At 44.5% G+C, this 19415-nt stretch overlaps 1 long non-coding RNA gene and 1 gene segment (V, D, J or C); one reads left to right on the forward strand and one right to left on the reverse strand.

Moving 5' to 3' along the window:
• Window positions 1-990: 990 nt before the first annotated feature.
• LOC121145720 overlaps window positions 991-19415 on the reverse strand; it is a 31515-nt gene continuing 13090 nt past the window's right edge. The window contains exons 2-3 of the long non-coding RNA XR_005882073.1: window positions 11741-11996; window positions 991-1122 (exon numbers count right to left, since the gene is read on the reverse strand). This is a non-coding gene — a long non-coding RNA (uncharacterized LOC121145720). The remainder of the gene's footprint in view (window positions 1123-11740; window positions 11997-19415) is intronic.
• The window catches only part of LOC121145713, a 30559-nt gene continuing 17405 nt past the window's right edge, over window positions 6262-19415 (forward strand). The window contains 2 exon segments of the C gene segment in view: window positions 6262-6472; window positions 6611-6922. Coding sequence covers window positions 6430-6472; window positions 6611-6922 — 355 coding nt within the window.

Below are 19415 nucleotides of genomic sequence, written 5' to 3' on the forward strand. Positions count from 1 at the left end.
AGCTTCACAGTGCATTCAAATACTCTGTGACTCATTGGTTAGACTTTTTTAAACATCACCTACAGGGAACACACACTGACATTTTTGGGTTTAATGGTAATTGAAATATGACCCTCAAATCAATACGAATTGAGAAGACCAGGTAGGTAGATATCTTTAAGTCCTTCAGACAATACCCAAATGGTCTCTTAGTTTCCTAAAATCCAGTTGGTTCCCAGTCTCCTAGCATCTCAAACACAGAGATGGTCTGTGGTTCTCGGAGGTGGCATCAGAGGTACGTGATCATCTCCCTTCTCTCCCAGTTTACAATCCATGTGTAGTCAGCACTGGAGACCCACTCTTAGATGGACCCTAAGCCCTGTGTGAGAGGAGAGGGACACCCTCTGCTTTCCTCCTCCAATGCCTACAACAACTGTGGCTGAGCCTGGCCCAGTGCCTGAGCAGCAAGAACCCCATTGCTTGAATTGTCCCTGCTGCCTTGGCAGGTCTGCACTGGTTGGAAGCTGAGAACAGGCGCCTGAGCTGGCAGTTGAACCTAGGCACTGCCATGTGGGAATCATAACCAGATTACATGCCAAATCCAAGTGCTTATTATTTTTTTCAAGACCACTAAACATTACAAAGCATTTTGAATCTAGGAAGTTGAAATGTAGTGAAGTAGTGAAGACAGAAGTCAAACTCCTAGTATTCTCCCAGAAAGTTGTACTTCGTGTTCAGATGTGTGCTTGGGACTTGCATTGCAGGGCCCTTTCCATCCTGCTGGGTTCGTCAGTGTCAGATCACTGGGACTCCAATAAACAATATAACATAAAGGATATACCTCTAATGGCCAGGAGGGGGTGCTGGAAGTTAGCAGAACACAATGGAATTAAAAATACTTTCAAGGTAGGAAGCACAACCTTGAAAGCATATAGCAAATATAACAACATTACATTTTACAGAAAAATATAACTTCCTCATGAAGACAGGAATTCATCTCAAATTCCTAAACAGGCAAGAAAATACTTGGAACATAGACTCTGATGACGACCAGCATCTTTGGCTCTTTGTTAGCTAGATGGTCTCAGTTACTTAGCTTCTGATGATTTTTATTTCATTCGCAAATATAAGGACGGTTAACACCTGCAAGAATGAAACATAAACAATGTTTTACACTCAGTAAATGGTATGTGTTATTTAATGAATCTAAGATTTACATTATCATTTTTTCATTATTTTTTATTTTATGATATAGTTTCATAGACTCTGAGATTTCCCTTATCCCCTCCTCATATTTCCTCCCCCACCACTGATTTCCCCCATATTATTACATTAGTATGGCTGCTTGTGAAGGTCTGTAAAAATAAACATTTTACATAATGTTGTTAACAGTTACAATGCTGCAGAAATCAGTGCTTTTTGAGGTCCACAATATTCAGCTGGATGAATGCTATCTTTAGAAATGACTCTTTCCACGTAAGTATTTATTCACTTGGAAGAGCGTTGGATTGGAAGCAGAACAACCTGGAAGTGGATAGTGCCCGTATGGGGTGCTGGCAACGGCTTTACCTGCTACACCACAGCGCCAGCCCCTATCCAAGATTTGTCTTACCTGCTTCTGATTGCGGTCTTAGAGTTAGTTTCTATAATCTCAAATTGTGTTTAAAAATTTATGTCAGAGAGAGAGTGGTCTCACTTCCTAGTTCAGTCCCTGAAATGGCCATGAATGGGACCATTGCTGATCCAAATGTATGACTTATTTCATTAAAATATTGCATGGCGCTGGATTTGTAGGCCTTGGGTTTTTATATTCTAGTGCCAAACACTACATTTCTTTTATTTCAGTAGCTCCACAGTTCTTACATTCTGAAAGGCTTAGTTTACTACTTTATTGTTTTAAGAATGTTTTTACTGCAGTGTGATGATTATTTTATGATTCTTCAGTAAGAGAGAGAAGGTGAGATCGGGATAGTTTAGTTCGCAATGGCTGCATGGGCACAAACACTTGGAGCATCTCCCGCTGTGTAGGGAGCTGGATCTGAAGCAGACACTGGCATATAAACCCCAGCACACACATTAGATGCTGGCATCCCTGGAAGTAGTTTTACCTAGAATGCAACAATGCCAGCCTGTGCTTCCTCAATCTTAAACCATGAGCCTTCAGTCCCAGCAAGGATTTCCTGGGCTCCCTGGCACTTGAGCTTGCCTCCTGCCTGGGCACTGGGATATTGTGCTTTCAGAGCTATTCACTCAGAAGCTTTCCAGCCGTCCACCTCTGCAAAGGGGAGACCAACACAGGTGTCCAGCTCTCTAGCCCTCCACCTCTGCAAAGGGGAGACCAACACGAGTATCCCACCGTGCTCACTTTCCAGGCATGAGTGTATTTCCCTGCATGAGGGCCAGTGTGGGGATCCTCAGGTGTGCCACTCACATGCTGCCAGCATTTACTTGGTACTTTGCAGGTAAGTCCACCCATCTCCTCCAGGTCAATTGCAGATATCAGTATACATTCTGAATGTAAGGTCACAGACAAAATATAGATATGTTTAAACTATAGAATAAATAATGTATAAGTTTAAGTATATTACAAATATCACAACTACTGCATAAAATAGTATCGTGAAGTGCCAGCGCAAAAGTATAGTGGTTTAAGTCCTTGCCTTGAATGTGCCAGGTTCCCACATGGATGCCGGTTCTAATCCCAGCGGCCCTGCTTCCCATCCAGCCCCCTGCTTGGGGCCTGGGAAAGCAGTTGAGGATGGCCCAAAGTCTTGGGACCCTGCACCCACGTGGGAGACCTGGAAGAGCTTCCAGGCTCCTGGCTTCGGATTGACTCAGCTCCAGCCGTTGTGGCTACTTGGAGATTACCAGCGGATAGATCTTCTTCTCTGTTTCTCCTGTCTGTATATCTGCCTTTCCAATAAAAATAGATAAATCTTTAAAAAAAAAAAAAAAAGAAGTATCATGTACTTCTTTGGTATGTGTGGTGCGGTTTGGGGGATGGGACAAAAAAATTATGCACCCCTGACATGAAAAGAATGTTTGAGGATGATCAAACATCTAACAAATCCACCTGACTTCAGGTACACACACACACATGGTACACACACATGTGCATTTACCTTTGAGAGGAGTCAAAAGGAGCGAATGTCATGGTCTCAATTCATTCTGTTAAGGTGTATTCGGAACCTGTCAGATCTGCCATGAAGGTTCCCTGAAGTCTGTGTCCCCAGGCCAGCAAAGGTGGGTCAGGGCAGTGGGCAAGACGTTCCGTCTCGGGAGCAGGTCATGGCAGCAGCAGCCCGCACTGACCTTCGAATTGCAGGCAGTGAGCCTGATGTGGGGCTGCTCGCTGCACAAGGGAGCAGGCGAGCGAGTCCACGGACGCTGCTGCCCGTCCCACCTGCTTCCGCTGCTTCAGACTGGGCTCTGTGCCAATCCCTCCTGTTCCTCTAGAGGGCCTGCTCTCTTAGCTTCCACAGGAGGGCGCTCAAGAAATGGGTAGAACAGAGGCGGACTTCTCTCAGCACTGAGTCAGGAGATGGGTGTATTCGAAGAGGCACCCTTTTACTGCTTCTTGCTGTGACTTCAGGCAGGAAACCCACGCAACACACTTGCCTGGACCAATCCTTTTTATGAGAGGACATTCTGCTCTGTTTGTTACTTCATTCGGTTCGTTCTAAGGCCTAAGCGACGAAGGCATGCTGTGGTTTGTAGTCACACTTGCAGCTCTGCTACCTGCTGGTGAGTACGCTGCATGGTGCTGCATGGGAACTAATGTGATTCTCTCTACCCCTCTCTCTCTCAAGTCAAACTAAAGAATTACCGTTCTCTCATTATTCCTCATTGTTTGTTTTTGTTATTCTCATTGCAGGCAGTCAAATATCTCCCAACCCCGAAGAAACAACAACAGTGGTTATCAGGTCAGCTGGGTCATATGCTGTAATCACTTGTGGGATTGCTAAACAAAACGACTTCATGCACTGGTACCGGTACCAGGAGGGAGAGGTCCCACAACGCCTGCTCTACTATCAGTTCTCTAGTTCCTCTGTCATAACAGATCCTGGAATCAGTCCAACAAAATATCATGCTTATAAAGGACCACAGGAGAGCAGTAACTTCTTACTACGTAATCTGGAAGAAAGTGATTCTGGCGTGTATTTCTGTGCCACCTGGACTGGCACCGTGGTTCAGACCTGCCCAAAGCCACACTGAAAAAGTTGTTCCTTGTTCTGCACATACACCGCCCCTCACCCACTTCCTGCCACACACCCCCCTGTGCTCTGAACTAAGATCAATTCTTAAGTCCAACACCTCACCTGCACTCCATTCCAATGGCTTCACCCTGCTCCCCAAAATCACCCTGAAACTTAACACCCCACGATGTTTAACAGTCTAAGCTCCCCATTGGGACACTGGGCAAAAATCGAGCAAGTGGCAAAGTGCTTTTAGCTGTCCAAGCAGCTGCCTGGAAAGCCTTTCATCTGCTTTCAGTTGGACAAGTTCTCCCAGGGTTGGTCTGTTAGGAGAGCATCATAGGAAGTGATACTGAATCTTTATCTAATCAGCAAGTTTACACATATTCTCATGCTTAAGCTTGTAAATGAAAGAAGTATTTCAGTCACACTAAAGGTTTTAGAAAGGAAGAGAAACAAATATCCAGTTAACATCCATGTACTTTTGTTAAATCTTGGCATTTTAGCACATTTGCCTCATATTTTGTAACTATTATGGTTGATACGACTAAAAACTCCGAGCATATAACCATCAATCCTTCCCCTTCCCGTCCCAGCGGTAATCAGCACCTTGACTTGGGTGGCCAGCATCTCATTCAGGCTGCACAGGCATGTTTCTAGAATAATTCAGTTTTCAACAAGCTTTAAAATTATAAATAAGATACATTCTTACATCCATTTCTATTTCTTCTCTACTACAAAGTTGTTTTTTTGAATACTCACTCTTGCTGTTATGCAAGCCTTTGGGTGATTACCCCTCAATCAGAATGCCACATTCTGCACCTGACTATGCGACCATTCTCATGCAACATCTTATTCTTAAAGAGAACTTGTGGGCTGCTCAGAGAAAGCTTATGTTGTTTTTAAAAATGATTTATTTATCTATATATTTAAAGTCAGAGAGAGAAAGAGAGAGAGGGATTCTTCCATCTGCTGGATTCCTACCCAGATAGCCACACTGGCTGTGGTTGAACGAGGAGTCAAAAAATTCATCCAAGTCTTTTAGAAGGTACAGGAGCTCAGACGCTTGGCTCACCTTCTGCTGTGTTCAGAGCTGTTCACAGGGCAGCTTCCCACATATCACACGTGGTTTGCAGACAGAAGAAAAACCCACAGAAATCTACTTTGCTCAATTTCCAACTGTCATGTCAACTGTAAGAATATTACCTGAAAGAGGACAAAGCAATGAGGAAGTAGAGCATGGTTCTATGTTTTACTAAGTCACCTAAAAAATACAAACACATTCGGAGCTGCAGTGGTGGAAATCTATACATGTGCCACTAAACGCTAGCAGCATTTCACGCTGTATGTTGTGTTCCCATCTGTAAGCCTGTCACTCCCACATCAATTGCAGACACTAGTATACATTCTGAATCGAGGGTTGCCAAACAAAATATAGAAAAATGAATTCTAGATGAACAACAAATATTTTCTTTTAGTTTGAGGATATCTCAACTATTGCAGGACACAGCATCCTGTACTTATTCTTGAGTGGTAAAGTAAAACGTGCAGCCCTACCTTGTGAGTGGTGGTTAATCTGACAGTATTTGAGGATGACCAGAAGCATTCTAGCAAATCATCTTAAGCACACACACACATTTATTTTGAGGGTGTCAGATGTCTTCAGCATCACTGGTCTCACTATATTAAGAAGCTGGAGTCAAAGCTTGTCAGATGTGCCCATGGAGGTTTTCCCAGAGTCTACTCACAGACATCAGTGAAGGTGGGTTAGAGCAATTAGAACAACCTGTCTCGGGGCAGCTTGTGACAGCAGCACTCCCACGTGAAAACTCAACGTTGCAGGGACTGAGCCCCATGCTGGACTGCCAAGGCTGCCCGCTGCCCAGGGCAACTGGCCACCTTCCCAGCCCTGCACTCCACCTGCTTCACTCTGAGCTCTCAGCTCCTCACTCTCTACCTCTGGGAGCACTTGCGCGCAGCGGCCACAGGAGGGCACTCACGAGCACAAGTGCACTCCCAGCCAGGGCCTCTGCACTCATCACTCAGCACTCAGCACTCAGGGTGCAGGGCTGAGGATTTTGTAGGACAGACCTGCCTGCTGCTGCTCCCTGCTGGGACGTCAGGCAGGACACTCAGCTCCAGCACACTTGCTGGATCCTGTCCCTTTTGAGTAGGATTACAAGCCTGAGGATTATTGGCTCCCCTTGTCATCCTTGATTCTTTCCTTCCAGGGAAGTTCTCAGAGGAGAAGGGTATGCTGTGGACTGTAGCCCTATTTGTAGCTTTCCTTGCTCCTGGTGAGTATGTTGCATAGATGCTATTGGGATGAATTTTCTCTTTCACACACATCTCTTTCCCTCTCATCTGCCACAGCAGGTCATGCTAAAGAACTGCCATTACATGTTTTCTCATTATCATTTCTGTTGCCATTGCAGGCATTCCAGTAACTGCCAACCCAGAACAAAGGACAGTGGACATTCACTCAGCTGGGTCATCTGCTACAATCTCTTGTGGGATTTCTCAACAAAGTGACTACATCCACTGGTACCGATACCAGGAGGGAAAGGCCCCACAACGCCTTCTCTACTACGTGTTCTCTAGCTCTTCTGTTGCGGTGGATTCAGGATTCAACCCAAGGAAATATCAAGCTTATGAAGGCCCAGGGAAGAGTTGTAAATTCGTAATACGTAATCTGGAAGAAAGTGATTCTGGAGTGTATTTCTGTGCCACCTGGGCTGGCACAATGATTCAAATCTGCACAAAACCACACTAAAAATGCTGCTTGCTGTGGTCCCTGGTGCTGCAGATACACTGCTCCCCTGCCCCCAGCTACCTGCTCCTCACTGCACTGTGTTCTGACAAAGATGAACTGAGTCCAACTTCTAACCCTGCACTTACACGCCACTCCCCTCTCAATGACTTCACCCTGACTCAGAGCCTCAGTCCTGAATCTTACACCCCAGGATAATTTAGAGACGAACCTTCCACTTAAGACATTCACCAAAAGCCGAGCAAGTGGCAGGATGCCTCAGTTTTCCAAGGGGGTGACTGGAAATGCTTTCATCTGGTTTCTAGGATAGACGAAGTCTCTAAGGGTTGGTGGGTTAGGAGAACCTTATAGGAAGTAATATCGGATCTTTATCCGATCAACAAGTTTATGTTCTCATTCCTATGCTGGTACATTATTAAAATATTCATACTGAAGCTACACAGAGGCATGAACCACTCACTCCTGCGAAAGCATCACATTTTAACACATTGGCCTCTTGCTTTGTACCTGTTCTTGTTATACAGCTCCAAGCTCTGAGATGACACTGCCATGCCCATCCTTCCCCTTCTCATCCTGGTGGTAACCAGCCCCTTGTCTTGGGTGGACCTCATCTCACTCGAGCCGCACAGGTGTGTATCTAAATGAATACACACTTTTCAGCAAGCTTTAGAATGCATACACATGATAGACACATCAATTCCCAGTTTTTCTCTATTATGCGGTGGTCTATTGAATGCTAACTCTTGGTAACCTGCATGACATTGGATTTTGAATCTTAATCAATACACATCATTTGACAGTCTGATCTGATGACCATTTACTCATGCACCGTCTTATTCCTAAAGAGAACTAGCGGGTTTGCTTTGGGAAAACTTCAAAAACTTCCACTGGAATTTTTGGAGTTTATACAAAGAGTGCTGATAGGTCTACGTTATCAAACCTTTTAGCTGTAAGAGTTAGAAAACGCTGGTTTCAATGGGGTAAGTCGAGCTCGAACACCTCAGGTAAATGTATGCATACTGCACAAGTTTACATCTCCAAGCTAAAAGAAAGCCGGTGTCACGAAGGCCTCAGAGTGGATGGCATCCAGCACTTGAACGTCACAACTACCCCCTCTCTCCAGCTTCCTCATCTCTTATCTCAGCCAGTTCCCATGTGGCATCCTCATTTTCTAAGCTCAGAACGCCTGGTTGTGGTTGTGTCCAGAGACACATCCTCACAGTATTTTGATGAAGGCATTTGTTTTCCCCATCTCCAGGCAAAGAGAAGGCCTATGCAAGCTCATCTGACATAGCATCCATAAACAAACGGTCTAGGTATTTATTGTTTCCAGTTTCACATCCAATCCAGTACTTCTACATGATAACATGGGAGAAACACAGTATTCATCTCTACCTGATGAAGTAATTACCCAAAGATGACATCTAGAATAATCTGTGATTTCCTTGCTGACTTGAATGGGCAGCCTCATCCTATGTTACAATATTGCATGCAGGTGTTTTTGTGTCCATTGAAACTTTACATTCTAGAGTGTGAGTTCAGCCCCAGAAACAGAGAGAGATGGACACACACACACACACACACACACACACATTCACACAAACACAAAGAGAGAGGCAGACAGAAAGAATCTTCCATCTGCCGGGTTACTCCCCAGATACCACAATGGCTGTGGTTGAAAGTTCTTCTCTGCCTTTCATAGGGATCGGAGTCCAAACACATGGCTCATCTATGCTGCTTTCCCAGGTCATTGGCAGGGAGTTGGATCACAAGTAGAGATGCTAGGACACAAACTGGCATCAGTGTAGGATCCAGGAATCTCAGGCAGTGGCTTTACTCTGCCACCGCACTGGTCCAGGGAACCTTAAACCAGCAAGGATTTCCCAGTGTCCAAACCTCTTGAGCTTGTCGTCCTATTCGGGCAAAGTTATTTTGCATTCAGAGCTGTTCACACAGCAGCGTCTCATTCCTCCCATGCGGTTCTGCAGACAAAAGGGAGACCCACAGACGTATATTTTGTTCATCTCCTGATTCTCACAGCAACAGCAAATATACTGCCTGAAAGAGCTTGAAGCACTGAGAGAAGTAGACCATGCTTCTCTGTGCTACTGAGTCCGTTTGACACACCCTCCCACATTCATGGCTGCAGTGTTGAAAACCTGCAGATGTACCTGTAAGTGTAACGTATTTGTTATGTTCCCACCTTCCAGCTATCACCCCCAAATGATTCATAAACACCACTTCACGTTCTGAATGGAGGATTGCCAAACAAAACAGTGTACATTTGAATTCTAGATCAACAGCAAACAACTTCTTTAACTTTCAGTGTTGCAAATATTGTATGACACAGCATTATGAATTTATTCTTGAGTGGTATAGTAAAACTTGCAGCCCTACCTTGTGTGGGGCGGTTAATCTGATGGTACTGGAGGATGATCAGAAACCTTTCTAGCAAATCATCTTAAGCACACACACACACACACACACACAAACACACACACGCGTTTGTTTTGAGGGTGTCAGATGTCTTCAGCATCACTGGTCTCACTATATTAAGAAGCTGGAGTCAAAGCTTGTCAGATGTGCGGCTGGAGGTCAGTGAAGGTGGGTTAGAGCAATTAGAACAACCTGTCTCGGGGCAGTTTGTGACAGCAGCACTCCCACGTGAAAACTCAGCATTGCAGGGACTGAGCCGCATGCTGGACTGCAAGGGGCAACTGGCCACCTTCCCAGCCCTGCACTCCACCTGCTTCACTCTGAGCTCTCAGCTCCTCACACTCTACCTCTGGGAGCACTTGCACGCAGCGGCCACAGGAGGGCACTCACGAGCACAAGTGCACTCCCAGCCAGGGCCTCTGCACTCAGCACTCAGCACTCAGCACTCAGCACTCAGGGTGCAGGGCTGAGGATCTTGTAGGACAGACCTGCCTGCTGCTGCTCCCTGCTGGGACGTCAGGCAGGACACCCAGCTCCAGCACACTTGCTGGATCCTGTCCTTTCTTGAGCAGGATTACAGTTCTGAGATTTTCTGCTCTCCTTATCATCCTTTTATTCTTTCCTTCCAGGGAAGTTCTCAGAGGAGAAGGGTATGCTGTGGACTGTAGCCCTATTTGTAGCTTTCCTTGCTCCTGGTGAGTATGTTGCATAGATGCTATTGGGATTCTTTCTCTCTTCTCTCTACCTCTCTCTCTCTCCTCTGTTCTCCCTCCTACCATCTCTCATCTCTTTCCCTCTCATCCGCCACAGGAGCTCATGCTAAAGAACTACCACTTCATGTTTCTCATTATCATCATTTCTGTTGCCATTGCAGGAAGTCAAGTATCTGCCAACCCAGGACTAGCAATGACACTGGTCTCCCAGGCAGCTAGGTCATCTCCTATAATCACTTGTGGGCTTTCTAAACAAAATGACTTCATGCACTGGTACCGGTACCAGGAGGGAAAGGCCCCACAACGCCTTTTCTACTATCAGTTCTCTACTTCCTCTGCTGAAATGGACTCAGGAGTCAATCCAGAAAAATATCATGTTTATATAGACTCAGAAAACAGATGTAAACTCGTAATACGCAATTTGGAAGAAAGTGATTCTGGAGTGTATTTCTGTGCCACCTGGGCTGGCACAGTGGTTCAAATCTGCCCAAAACCACACTGAAAATGTCCCTGTGGTTGTTTCTGGTACCCCAGAGACACTGTCCTCGCCCACCCCTCACTTCCTGCTTCTCGCTCCACTGTGTTTTGAACCAAGAGAATCTTTGAGTCCAACTCCTAAGCCTGCACTTACATCCCTCCCCCGCTCCGTGGCTGTACCCTTCCAGAGTCTCATTCTGAACTTTACACACCAGAAACCTTTAGAGACTGGAGTGCTGGCTAAAGACTGCCGCAGTGACTGCACTCTCAGGTTTCCAAGGAGCTGACTGGAAGCCTTTATCCGGCTCCCGGGTGAGCGAGGCTTCCCAAGCCTGTCCTTTAGGAGAGCATTGTAGCTAGTTACATTGAGCATCCACTCAGCAAGTTTATACATATTCTCATGCGTAAGCTTGAAAATGAATGAAATACTTCAGTCAAACTGAAAATTTTAGAGAGCAAGAAAAACAAACACTGAGGTATCAACCATGTACTTTTGATAAATTTTCACATTTTAACACATAACCTCATATTTTATATATAGTATTGTTGATGCAGCCAAAATCTCTGACATGATACTGCCATGGCCATCCTTCCCCTTCTCATCCCAGCGGTGACCAGCACCTGTCTTGGGTGGCCCACATCTCACTCAAGCTGTACCCACTTAGGCATGTACCCACTATGTTACTGGTGGATTCTTTAAGCACGTACACAAACAATGCACAGTTTCTAACGAGCTTCTAAACTTAAAAATAGAGTATATGCTTAAATCCACTCCCATTTTTCCTCTATTGCACAGTAGTCTTTTGAATACGTACTCTTGCTAATATGGATTAGTTATCTTAATCATTATGTGGCGATGGCAGCCTGACCATTAGACCACTTACCCATGCAGCATTTTATTCCTAAACAGAACTTGTAGCTTTGTTTTAGGAAAATTTCAAAAATTTCCATTGGAGTTTTTGGAGTTTATACAAAGAGTGTTGATAGGTTTACCTTATTAAGCGTTTTACCTGTAAGGGTTGGGAATGTTTGGTTTCAATGGTGTAAGTCAAACTCCACCGCTTGAGGCAAATGTACGCATACTGTAGAAGCTTATGTCTCCAAGCTCAAAGAAAGCGGTGTCACCTACGCCTCAGAGTGTCACAACTACCTCCTGCCTCGTTTCTTACCTCTTGCTCAGCCGTTTCCCATGTGGCATCCACATTTTCCAAGCTCAGAACACCCGGCTGTGGCCGGTCCTCACAGATGTCACCCAGCAGGCTGACGTGTGTTAGTTTAGTCTGCGTGCTGGAAAGCAGTGGGCTGGATTCTACTCCTCGGGGTTGCATGAGCCTGGGATCGTTACTCATCCTGACAGGATGTCACAAATTCACACCTACGTGGGGCCCGGTGAGGTGGCTGGTAGCACTGAGCTACTTTTGATGCCTACAAGACAAAATCAGCACATTTGTGGAAAATGGCAATAGATATGCGTACGTTGTCGTAGCAAATCTGATATCCATGCACGGTCCTCCATTACAACCATTTTCCATAATTGAATAGTTTGGAAAATGATTAGGTCCATTTTTAAGGATGTCTTCATATGGTTATTTTCTTGTATGTAAATATTCACATTTTTTAATTCCAGCATTTGATGAACTCTCAGATTTTTAATTACCGTTGTCAGATGATATCTCCCCAGGGTTTCTACTTGTTACATTGTCTTGGTGCCTTTATCATGGATACATCGAAGACATGTTTTTATGAAACAACTACTGCAGAGATGAGAATGAGCAGAAGGAATGGCACATGAGGGTGCTCGTTCTGTTATGGCTCCTGTGGCAGCCACATGACACAAATAACACCACTTGGGGCCCGGCGCGATAGCCTAGTGGTTAAAGTCCTTGCCTTGCATGCGCCAGGACCCATTTTGGGCATCAGTTCTAATCCTGGCGAATATGCTTCCCATCCAGCACCGTTCTTGTGGCCTGGGAAAGCTGTGGAGGATGGCCCAAAGCCTTGGGACCCTGCACCCGCGTGGGAGACCCAGAAGAAGCTCCTGGCTCCTGGCTTCAGATTGGCTCAGCACCAGCCATTGTGGTCACTTGCAGAGTGAATCATCGGACAGAAGATCTTCCTCTCTGTCTCTTCTCCTCTCTGTATATCTGGCTTCCCAATAAAAATAAAGAAATATTTTAAAAAGAATGGGATTTGTTCTTTACTTTGCATCCCATTATTTGTAATTTGAGTCATCGTTGTTGCACAAGTGTGTTTTTCTTCCTTCGTCAGGTGCCTTTTCATGCTATTTCCTCCTTGTTCTCACAGAGCATTTTGTAATTTTCTTAACTGTTTGCAAGAGTCTTAAGCATCATGTTGGAGACATTAGTCTTTTAGTAAATGTGCTGAAAAGGCTTTTTCTCACTCACTATGTGGGTATTTTGGTGGAAAGAGATTTGAAGGGCCTGGCACTGTGGTGTAGTGAGTGAAGCCACCGCATGTGGCCCCAGCATCGTATAACGTGCTCGTTCCTGTGCCGGCTGCCCGCTTCTGTTCCTGCTTCCTGCCCGTGAGCTGGACAAAAGAGTGAATGATGAACCAAGTGCTCCCACTCCTGTCACCCTCATGGCAGACAGACATGAAGTTTTGGTTCCTGGGTTCAGCATGCCCAACCCCAATTCTCTGGGCCATCTGGGAAGTTATACTGGGGATGAAAAGTCTTTCTCTGTCTCTTCCTCTCTCACTGTAATTCTGACTTTAAAGTGAATTTTAAAAATCTGTTAAAAAAGGAAAAGAAGCTTGATTCTTATTCTGAAAACCTTAAGATTAGATTTATATAAGCAACTACAATATTTTAATTAAGGCATCTGTTTTTTCACCCAGGCATAGAGAAGGCCTATCCAAGCATACTTGATATGGTATTCACAAACATTAATCCTAAGGATTTGCTGTTTCCAGTTTTATATCCAACCATCTACTTCTAGATGATAGTGTGGTAGACACACACTATTTGAAATGGCAAACTCGTTTACAAGGGCGAACATCTGGAATGATCCATGTCTTCCTTGCTGGCTTGCATGTGCAATTTCATCACATGTTACAATATTGCATGCAGGTGCTTTTGTGCTCACTGAAACTTTATATTCTAGAGCCAAAGACTGTACTCCTTTCTTTAGAGTGGTTTTACTTCCTGGTGGGATAATTTTTAACTTTTTTTCAAGATTTTTTCTTTCTATTCCAGTGTGATGGCAATTTCCTGCTTACTCATTTTTAAAAAATAGTTTTCATTTATGTATCTAATGTCAGAGACACAGAAGGAAGAGTTGGAGAGACAGAAAGAGAGAGAAAGATTCTTGCATCTGCGGGCTACTACCGCAATGGCTGGGGCTGAATGTGGAGCCAAATAATTTATCTAAGTCTGTGAGTGGGTGTAGGAGCCCAAATATTTGGATCATTTTCTGCTGATTTCCCAGGTCATTGGTAAGGAATTGGATCCCAACTGGAGATCCTGGGATGCACTCTGGCATCAGTGTGGGATATGCAGGTACCTCAGGCAGTGGCTTTACTCACTCAGCCACAGCACTGGTCCCGTGAGTCTTGTCCCAGCAAGGATTCCCCAGTGTCCAAGCCACTTGCACTTGCCTTCTGTTTCAGGCAAGAGTATTTTACATTAGGGGCTGCTCACTCAGCAACTCCCCAAACCTTACTTTATGGTTCTGCAGACAACAGGGAGACACACAGGTGAAAAAAAGTCTGTTGACATATGCAGAAACCCCAATAGACTCACAGCTGACCTCTCAGAGGAAACACTACAGACCAGAGGAGAATGAAGTGACATATTGCAGTCAAAGGGGGAAAAAAAAAAAAAACTGTCAGCACAGAATTATACCCAACAAAGCTTTCCTTTGTCTTTGAAAATTAAATAAAATTCTTCCACAGCAGAGAAAAGCTCTATGAATTTGACTCTTCTGGACCTGCCCTTAAAAAATGTTATTTACAGACGTTCTCTCAACAGAGAAAAGGAATAGCACCTACCAAACCCCCAAAAGGAAAAAAAAAACCCCACTAAACCCAAAGGCAAATGTGGAGCGTATCCAAGTAAAAAACAGCAGAAGACTAAAGAACAACCGATTTCTAAACTGACAGGACCAAATTACCACCTATCCATAGTAACCCTAAATGTAAAAGGCTTAAACTTATCAATCAATGCCAAAGATTAGTGGACTGGATCAAAAAACAAAACCCAACTATCTGTTACCTACAGGAGACACATCTCGCCAACAAAGATAAGTAGAACGTAAAAGTGAAAGGATGGATTCAGATATTCCACGGTAACAGAAAGGCAAAGTGAGCTGACACAGCCATTCTTAGAGCAGATAATATCAACTTTCAGTGAAAACCATTAAAACGGATGAATAAGGACACCACACAGAGACCAAAGATCCAGCCAGAAAGAAGAGATCACCATAATAAATGTATACTCACCAAAAGGCTGGCACCTACCTACACGAAACAAATATTAACAGATTCAAAGGGGGAAAATAGACTCCAAAACAATAATAGTGGTGAACCTTAATGTCCCATTAACATCAATGGACAGATTAATGAGACAAAAACTCAGCAAGGAAACAAGAGAGCTCGCATGGACACGAGAGCAAAGGGATTGATATCTCCCGAACCTGACCTCCTATAGACAGAGGTCACACTCTTTCCCTTCAGTATATGAAACTTTCTCCAGCACTGACCATGTTAGAGGCTACAAAACAAGCCTCAGCATAAGTCTGAAAATTGAAATTATACCATGCATCTTCTTAAATCATGCTACTAAATGAGCAATGGGTTACAGAGTAAATCAAAGGGAAAATTTAAAAATGGTGCAAACAAGTGGAGGCATGAACACAATGTATCGACACTCATGGGACACAATTCGAGAGGAAAGTACATCTCAAACAATACTTAAGAAATTACAAACACCAACCTGCATCCGAAGGACCTAAAACAACAACCGCAGAGCAATACCCAAGTTACCAGGAAAAATAAGGGAGGAAATAAACCAAACAGAGACCAAAACCATTACATAAGCTCAATGAATCAAAATGTTGATTCCTTAAGAAATCAACAAATAATTTTACCCACGGGCCAACTAATAAACGCATCAATAGGATCAGAAAACAAAAAGAAAATATAACAAAAGATACCTCAAACTTAATAGAAGTATTAGGAACTATGAGAAACAACTGAAGGCCAACAAATCATACGACCTAGGAGACATGAATGAATTTTTGGAAAAGGGAGACCTACAGAAATCTACTTTGTTCATTTCCCCATTGTCACGGCAACAGAAGATATATTACCTGACAGAGGGGCAAGCATGACGGAAGTAGAACATGGCTTTATGTTTCACTGAGTCCTTCTAACAAACATCCAGATGCATTCACAGATGTGGGCTGAGAATCTGCAGATGTGCCACCTAAGTGTTAGCAGCTATTTCCATACATGTGCTGTTCCTGTATCTCCACATATCACTCCCAAATGAACCATAAATACCGGTACACCTTCTGAATCGAGGGTTGCCAAACAAAATATAGGCAATTTGTAGTCTAGATAAAAAACAAATACCTTTTTTTTAGCATCAATAAATCCCAAATACTGAATGAAACAGCACCCTGTACTTATTCTTAAGTGGTATACTAAAACTTGCAGCCCTACTTGGAAGCAATCTAACAGTACTGGAGGATGATCAGAAACCTTTCTAGCAAATCATCTTACACACACACGCATTTATTTTGAGGGTGTCAGATGTCTTCAGCATCACTGGTCTCACTATATTAAGAAGCTGGAGTCAAAGCTTGTCAGATGTGCCCATGGAGGTTTTCCCAGAGTCTACTCACAGACATCAGTGAAGGTGGGTGAGAACAATTAGAACAACCTGTCTCAGGGCAGTTTGTGACAGCAGCACTCCCACGTGAAAACTCAGCATTGCAGGGATTGAGCCCCGTGCTGGACTGCCAAGGCTGCCCGCTGCCCAGGGCAACTGGCCACCTTCCCAGCCCTGCACTCCACCTGCTTCACTCTGAGCTCTCAGCTCCTCACTCTCTACCTCTGGGAGCACTTGCACGCAGCGGCCACAGGAGGGCACTCACGAGCACAAGCGCACTCCCAGCCAGGGCCTCTGCACTCAGCACTCAGCACTCAGCACTCAGCACTCAGGGTGCAGGGCTGAGGATCTTGTAGGACAGACCTGCCTGCTGCTGCTCCCTGCTGGGACGTCAGGCAGGACACCCAGCTCCAGCACACTTGCTGGATCCTGTCCTTTCTTGAGCAGGATTACAGTTCTGAGATTTTCTGCTCTCCTTATCATCCTTTTATTCTTTCCTTCCAGGGAAGTTCTCAGAGGAGAAGGGTATGCTGTGGACTGTAGCCCTATTTGTAGCTTTCCTTGCTCCTGGTGAGTATGTTACATAGATACTAATGGGATTCTTTCTCTCTTCTCTCTACCTCTCTCTCTCTCCTCTGTTCTCCCTCCTACCATCTCTCATCTCTTTCCCTCTCATCCGCCACAGGAGCTCATGCTAAAGAACTACCACTTCATGTTTCTCATTATCATCATTTCTGTTGCCATTGCAGGAAGTCAAGTATCTGCCAACCCAGGACAAGCAATGACACTGGTCTCCCAGGCAGCTAGGTCATCTCCTATAATCACTTGTGGGCTTTCTACACAAAATAACTACATGCACTGGTACCGGTACCAGGAGGGAAAGGCCCCACAACGCCTTTTCTACTATAAGTTTTCTACTTCCTCTGCTGAAATGGATTCAGGAGTCAATTCAGGAAAATATCATGTTTATGAAGAATCAAAAAGCAGATGTAAACTCGTAATACGCAATTTGGAAGAAAGTGATTCTGGAGTGTATTTCTGTGCCACCTGGGCTGCCACAGTGGTTCAGACCTGCCCAGAGCCACACTGAAAATGTTGCTTGTGGTTGTTCCTGGTATCCACATATACCACCCCCACATTACCTCTTGCTCCTCTCTCACTGTGCTCTGTCAAAAGCACCTCACAGTTCACCACCTAACACCATGCCTACTGCCTACTCCCCTCTCAATGGCTTCCCTTTGGCCTCAGAACCTCATGCTTGCACCCTCTGCCCCAGGAGTTTCCTAAGGACCAAAAGCCCATCGCCAAGTTGTTAGCTCAGCAGGCTAGCACACGGCTGAGTTCTTTCTCACCCCCCGCCCCCCCCTTAGCTGGAAAGTTACTATTTCATCTGATTGTAGGTTGGGCAAGCTCTCCTAGTTGGTTTGTTAGGAGAAACATTTCATCTCCTGGAATACTGTATCCAATGAGCAAGTTTATGAAATCTGTGTATTTAAGCTTCCAGATTAGTGAAATATTGCAGTCATTCCAAAGGTTCCAATGAATAAGGAAACAAACGCTCAGGGATGTATCACTTAGTTGTCTTAAATCTTCACATTTTAGCACATTTGCCTCATTTTATATGACTGTTATTACTGATGCAGCTGAAGACTCTGAGTTTATAATTCCACCTCCACCTTCCCCTCCTCCTCCCACCGGGGACCTGCAACTTGAACTTGGTGCCCTTGTCTCTCTCATGCTGCAGGTGCTTGTATTCACAAGTAATGCACAGTTTCACCATGCTTTAAAACATACAAGATTGAATTTCTATTTCCACTTATTCACATTTTTCCTGTAGTTTACAGTATAGCACTGAACACTTACTCTTAATATTCATGGTTTAAGATTACTCATCTTGAGGTGTATATGGTGTTCTACTGTGAATAGTTGGGACTCAAACTAGCATTTATATAGGATTCCAACACTCCAGCCAAGCACTTACCCACTAAGGTCCAACGCTGGCCTCTCCATAAACTTTTAAAGACATCCCCAAAGAAAGTTACCTCCTTCATGAAAACCACCACATTCTGTGTTTCTAGTATTGTCGTGGCTCTACCCTTATGAACTGTCTGCAGTGTGGCTCCAGGCTGGATGATGGCTGGCTCATTAAGAGTAGTTTCATTTGGGCCCAGGGCAGTAGCCTTGTGGGTAAATTCCTTGCCCTGCATGCACCAGATCCCATATGGACACTGGTTCGTATCCCAGACACTCCACATCCCTTCCAGCTCACTACTTGTGGCCTGGGAAAGCAATAGAGGATGGCCCAACTCTTAGGATGGGAGATCCAGAAGAAGCTCTTGGCTTTGGGTCAGCTCAGTTCTGGCCATTGCAGTTACCCTGGGAGTGTTTCAGTGTATGGAAAATCTTTCTGTTTCTCCTTCTATCTGAAAAAAAAAAAAATCAGACTTTCCAGTAAAAATAAATGAATCCTTTTTAAAAAGATTTATTTATTTTTATTGCAATGTTAGATATGTATATGTGTATGTATATGTATATCTTTATGTATAGAGAGAGGAGGAGAGACAGAGAGGAAGATCTTCAGTCCGATGATTCATTCCCCAAGTGACCACAACGGCTGGTGCTAAGCCGATCTGAAGCCAGGAGCCAGGAATCCTTCCAGGTCTTCAAAGTGGATGCAGTGTCCTGAGGCTTTGGGCCATCCTTGACAGTTTTCCTAGGCCACAAGCAGGGAGCTGGATGGGAAGCAGGGCTGCCGGGATACGAATCAGCGCCCATATGGGATCCTGTTGTGCTCAAGGTGAGACTTTAGCTGCCAGGCCAATTCACAGAGCCCAATGTGTTTTTGTTTTGTTTTGTTTTGTTTTTTAAGGTTAGTTCCATTTGCAGCAGCAGAATGTCCCAGGTTGAGATTTAATGCTCTTACTACACCAGAAAACTTACTGTTTGCCCCAGAGCTCAACAGGGTCTTGATCAAAACCTCAACAACTCCA

Source organism: Ochotona curzoniae, unplaced genomic scaffold (assembly GCF_017591425.1).
Source record: "Ochotona curzoniae isolate NIBS_2020 unplaced genomic scaffold, NIBS_Ocur_1.0 scaffold_3835, whole genome shotgun sequence".
NCBI classification, from domain to species: domain Eukaryota; kingdom Metazoa; phylum Chordata; class Mammalia; order Lagomorpha; family Ochotonidae; genus Ochotona; species Ochotona curzoniae.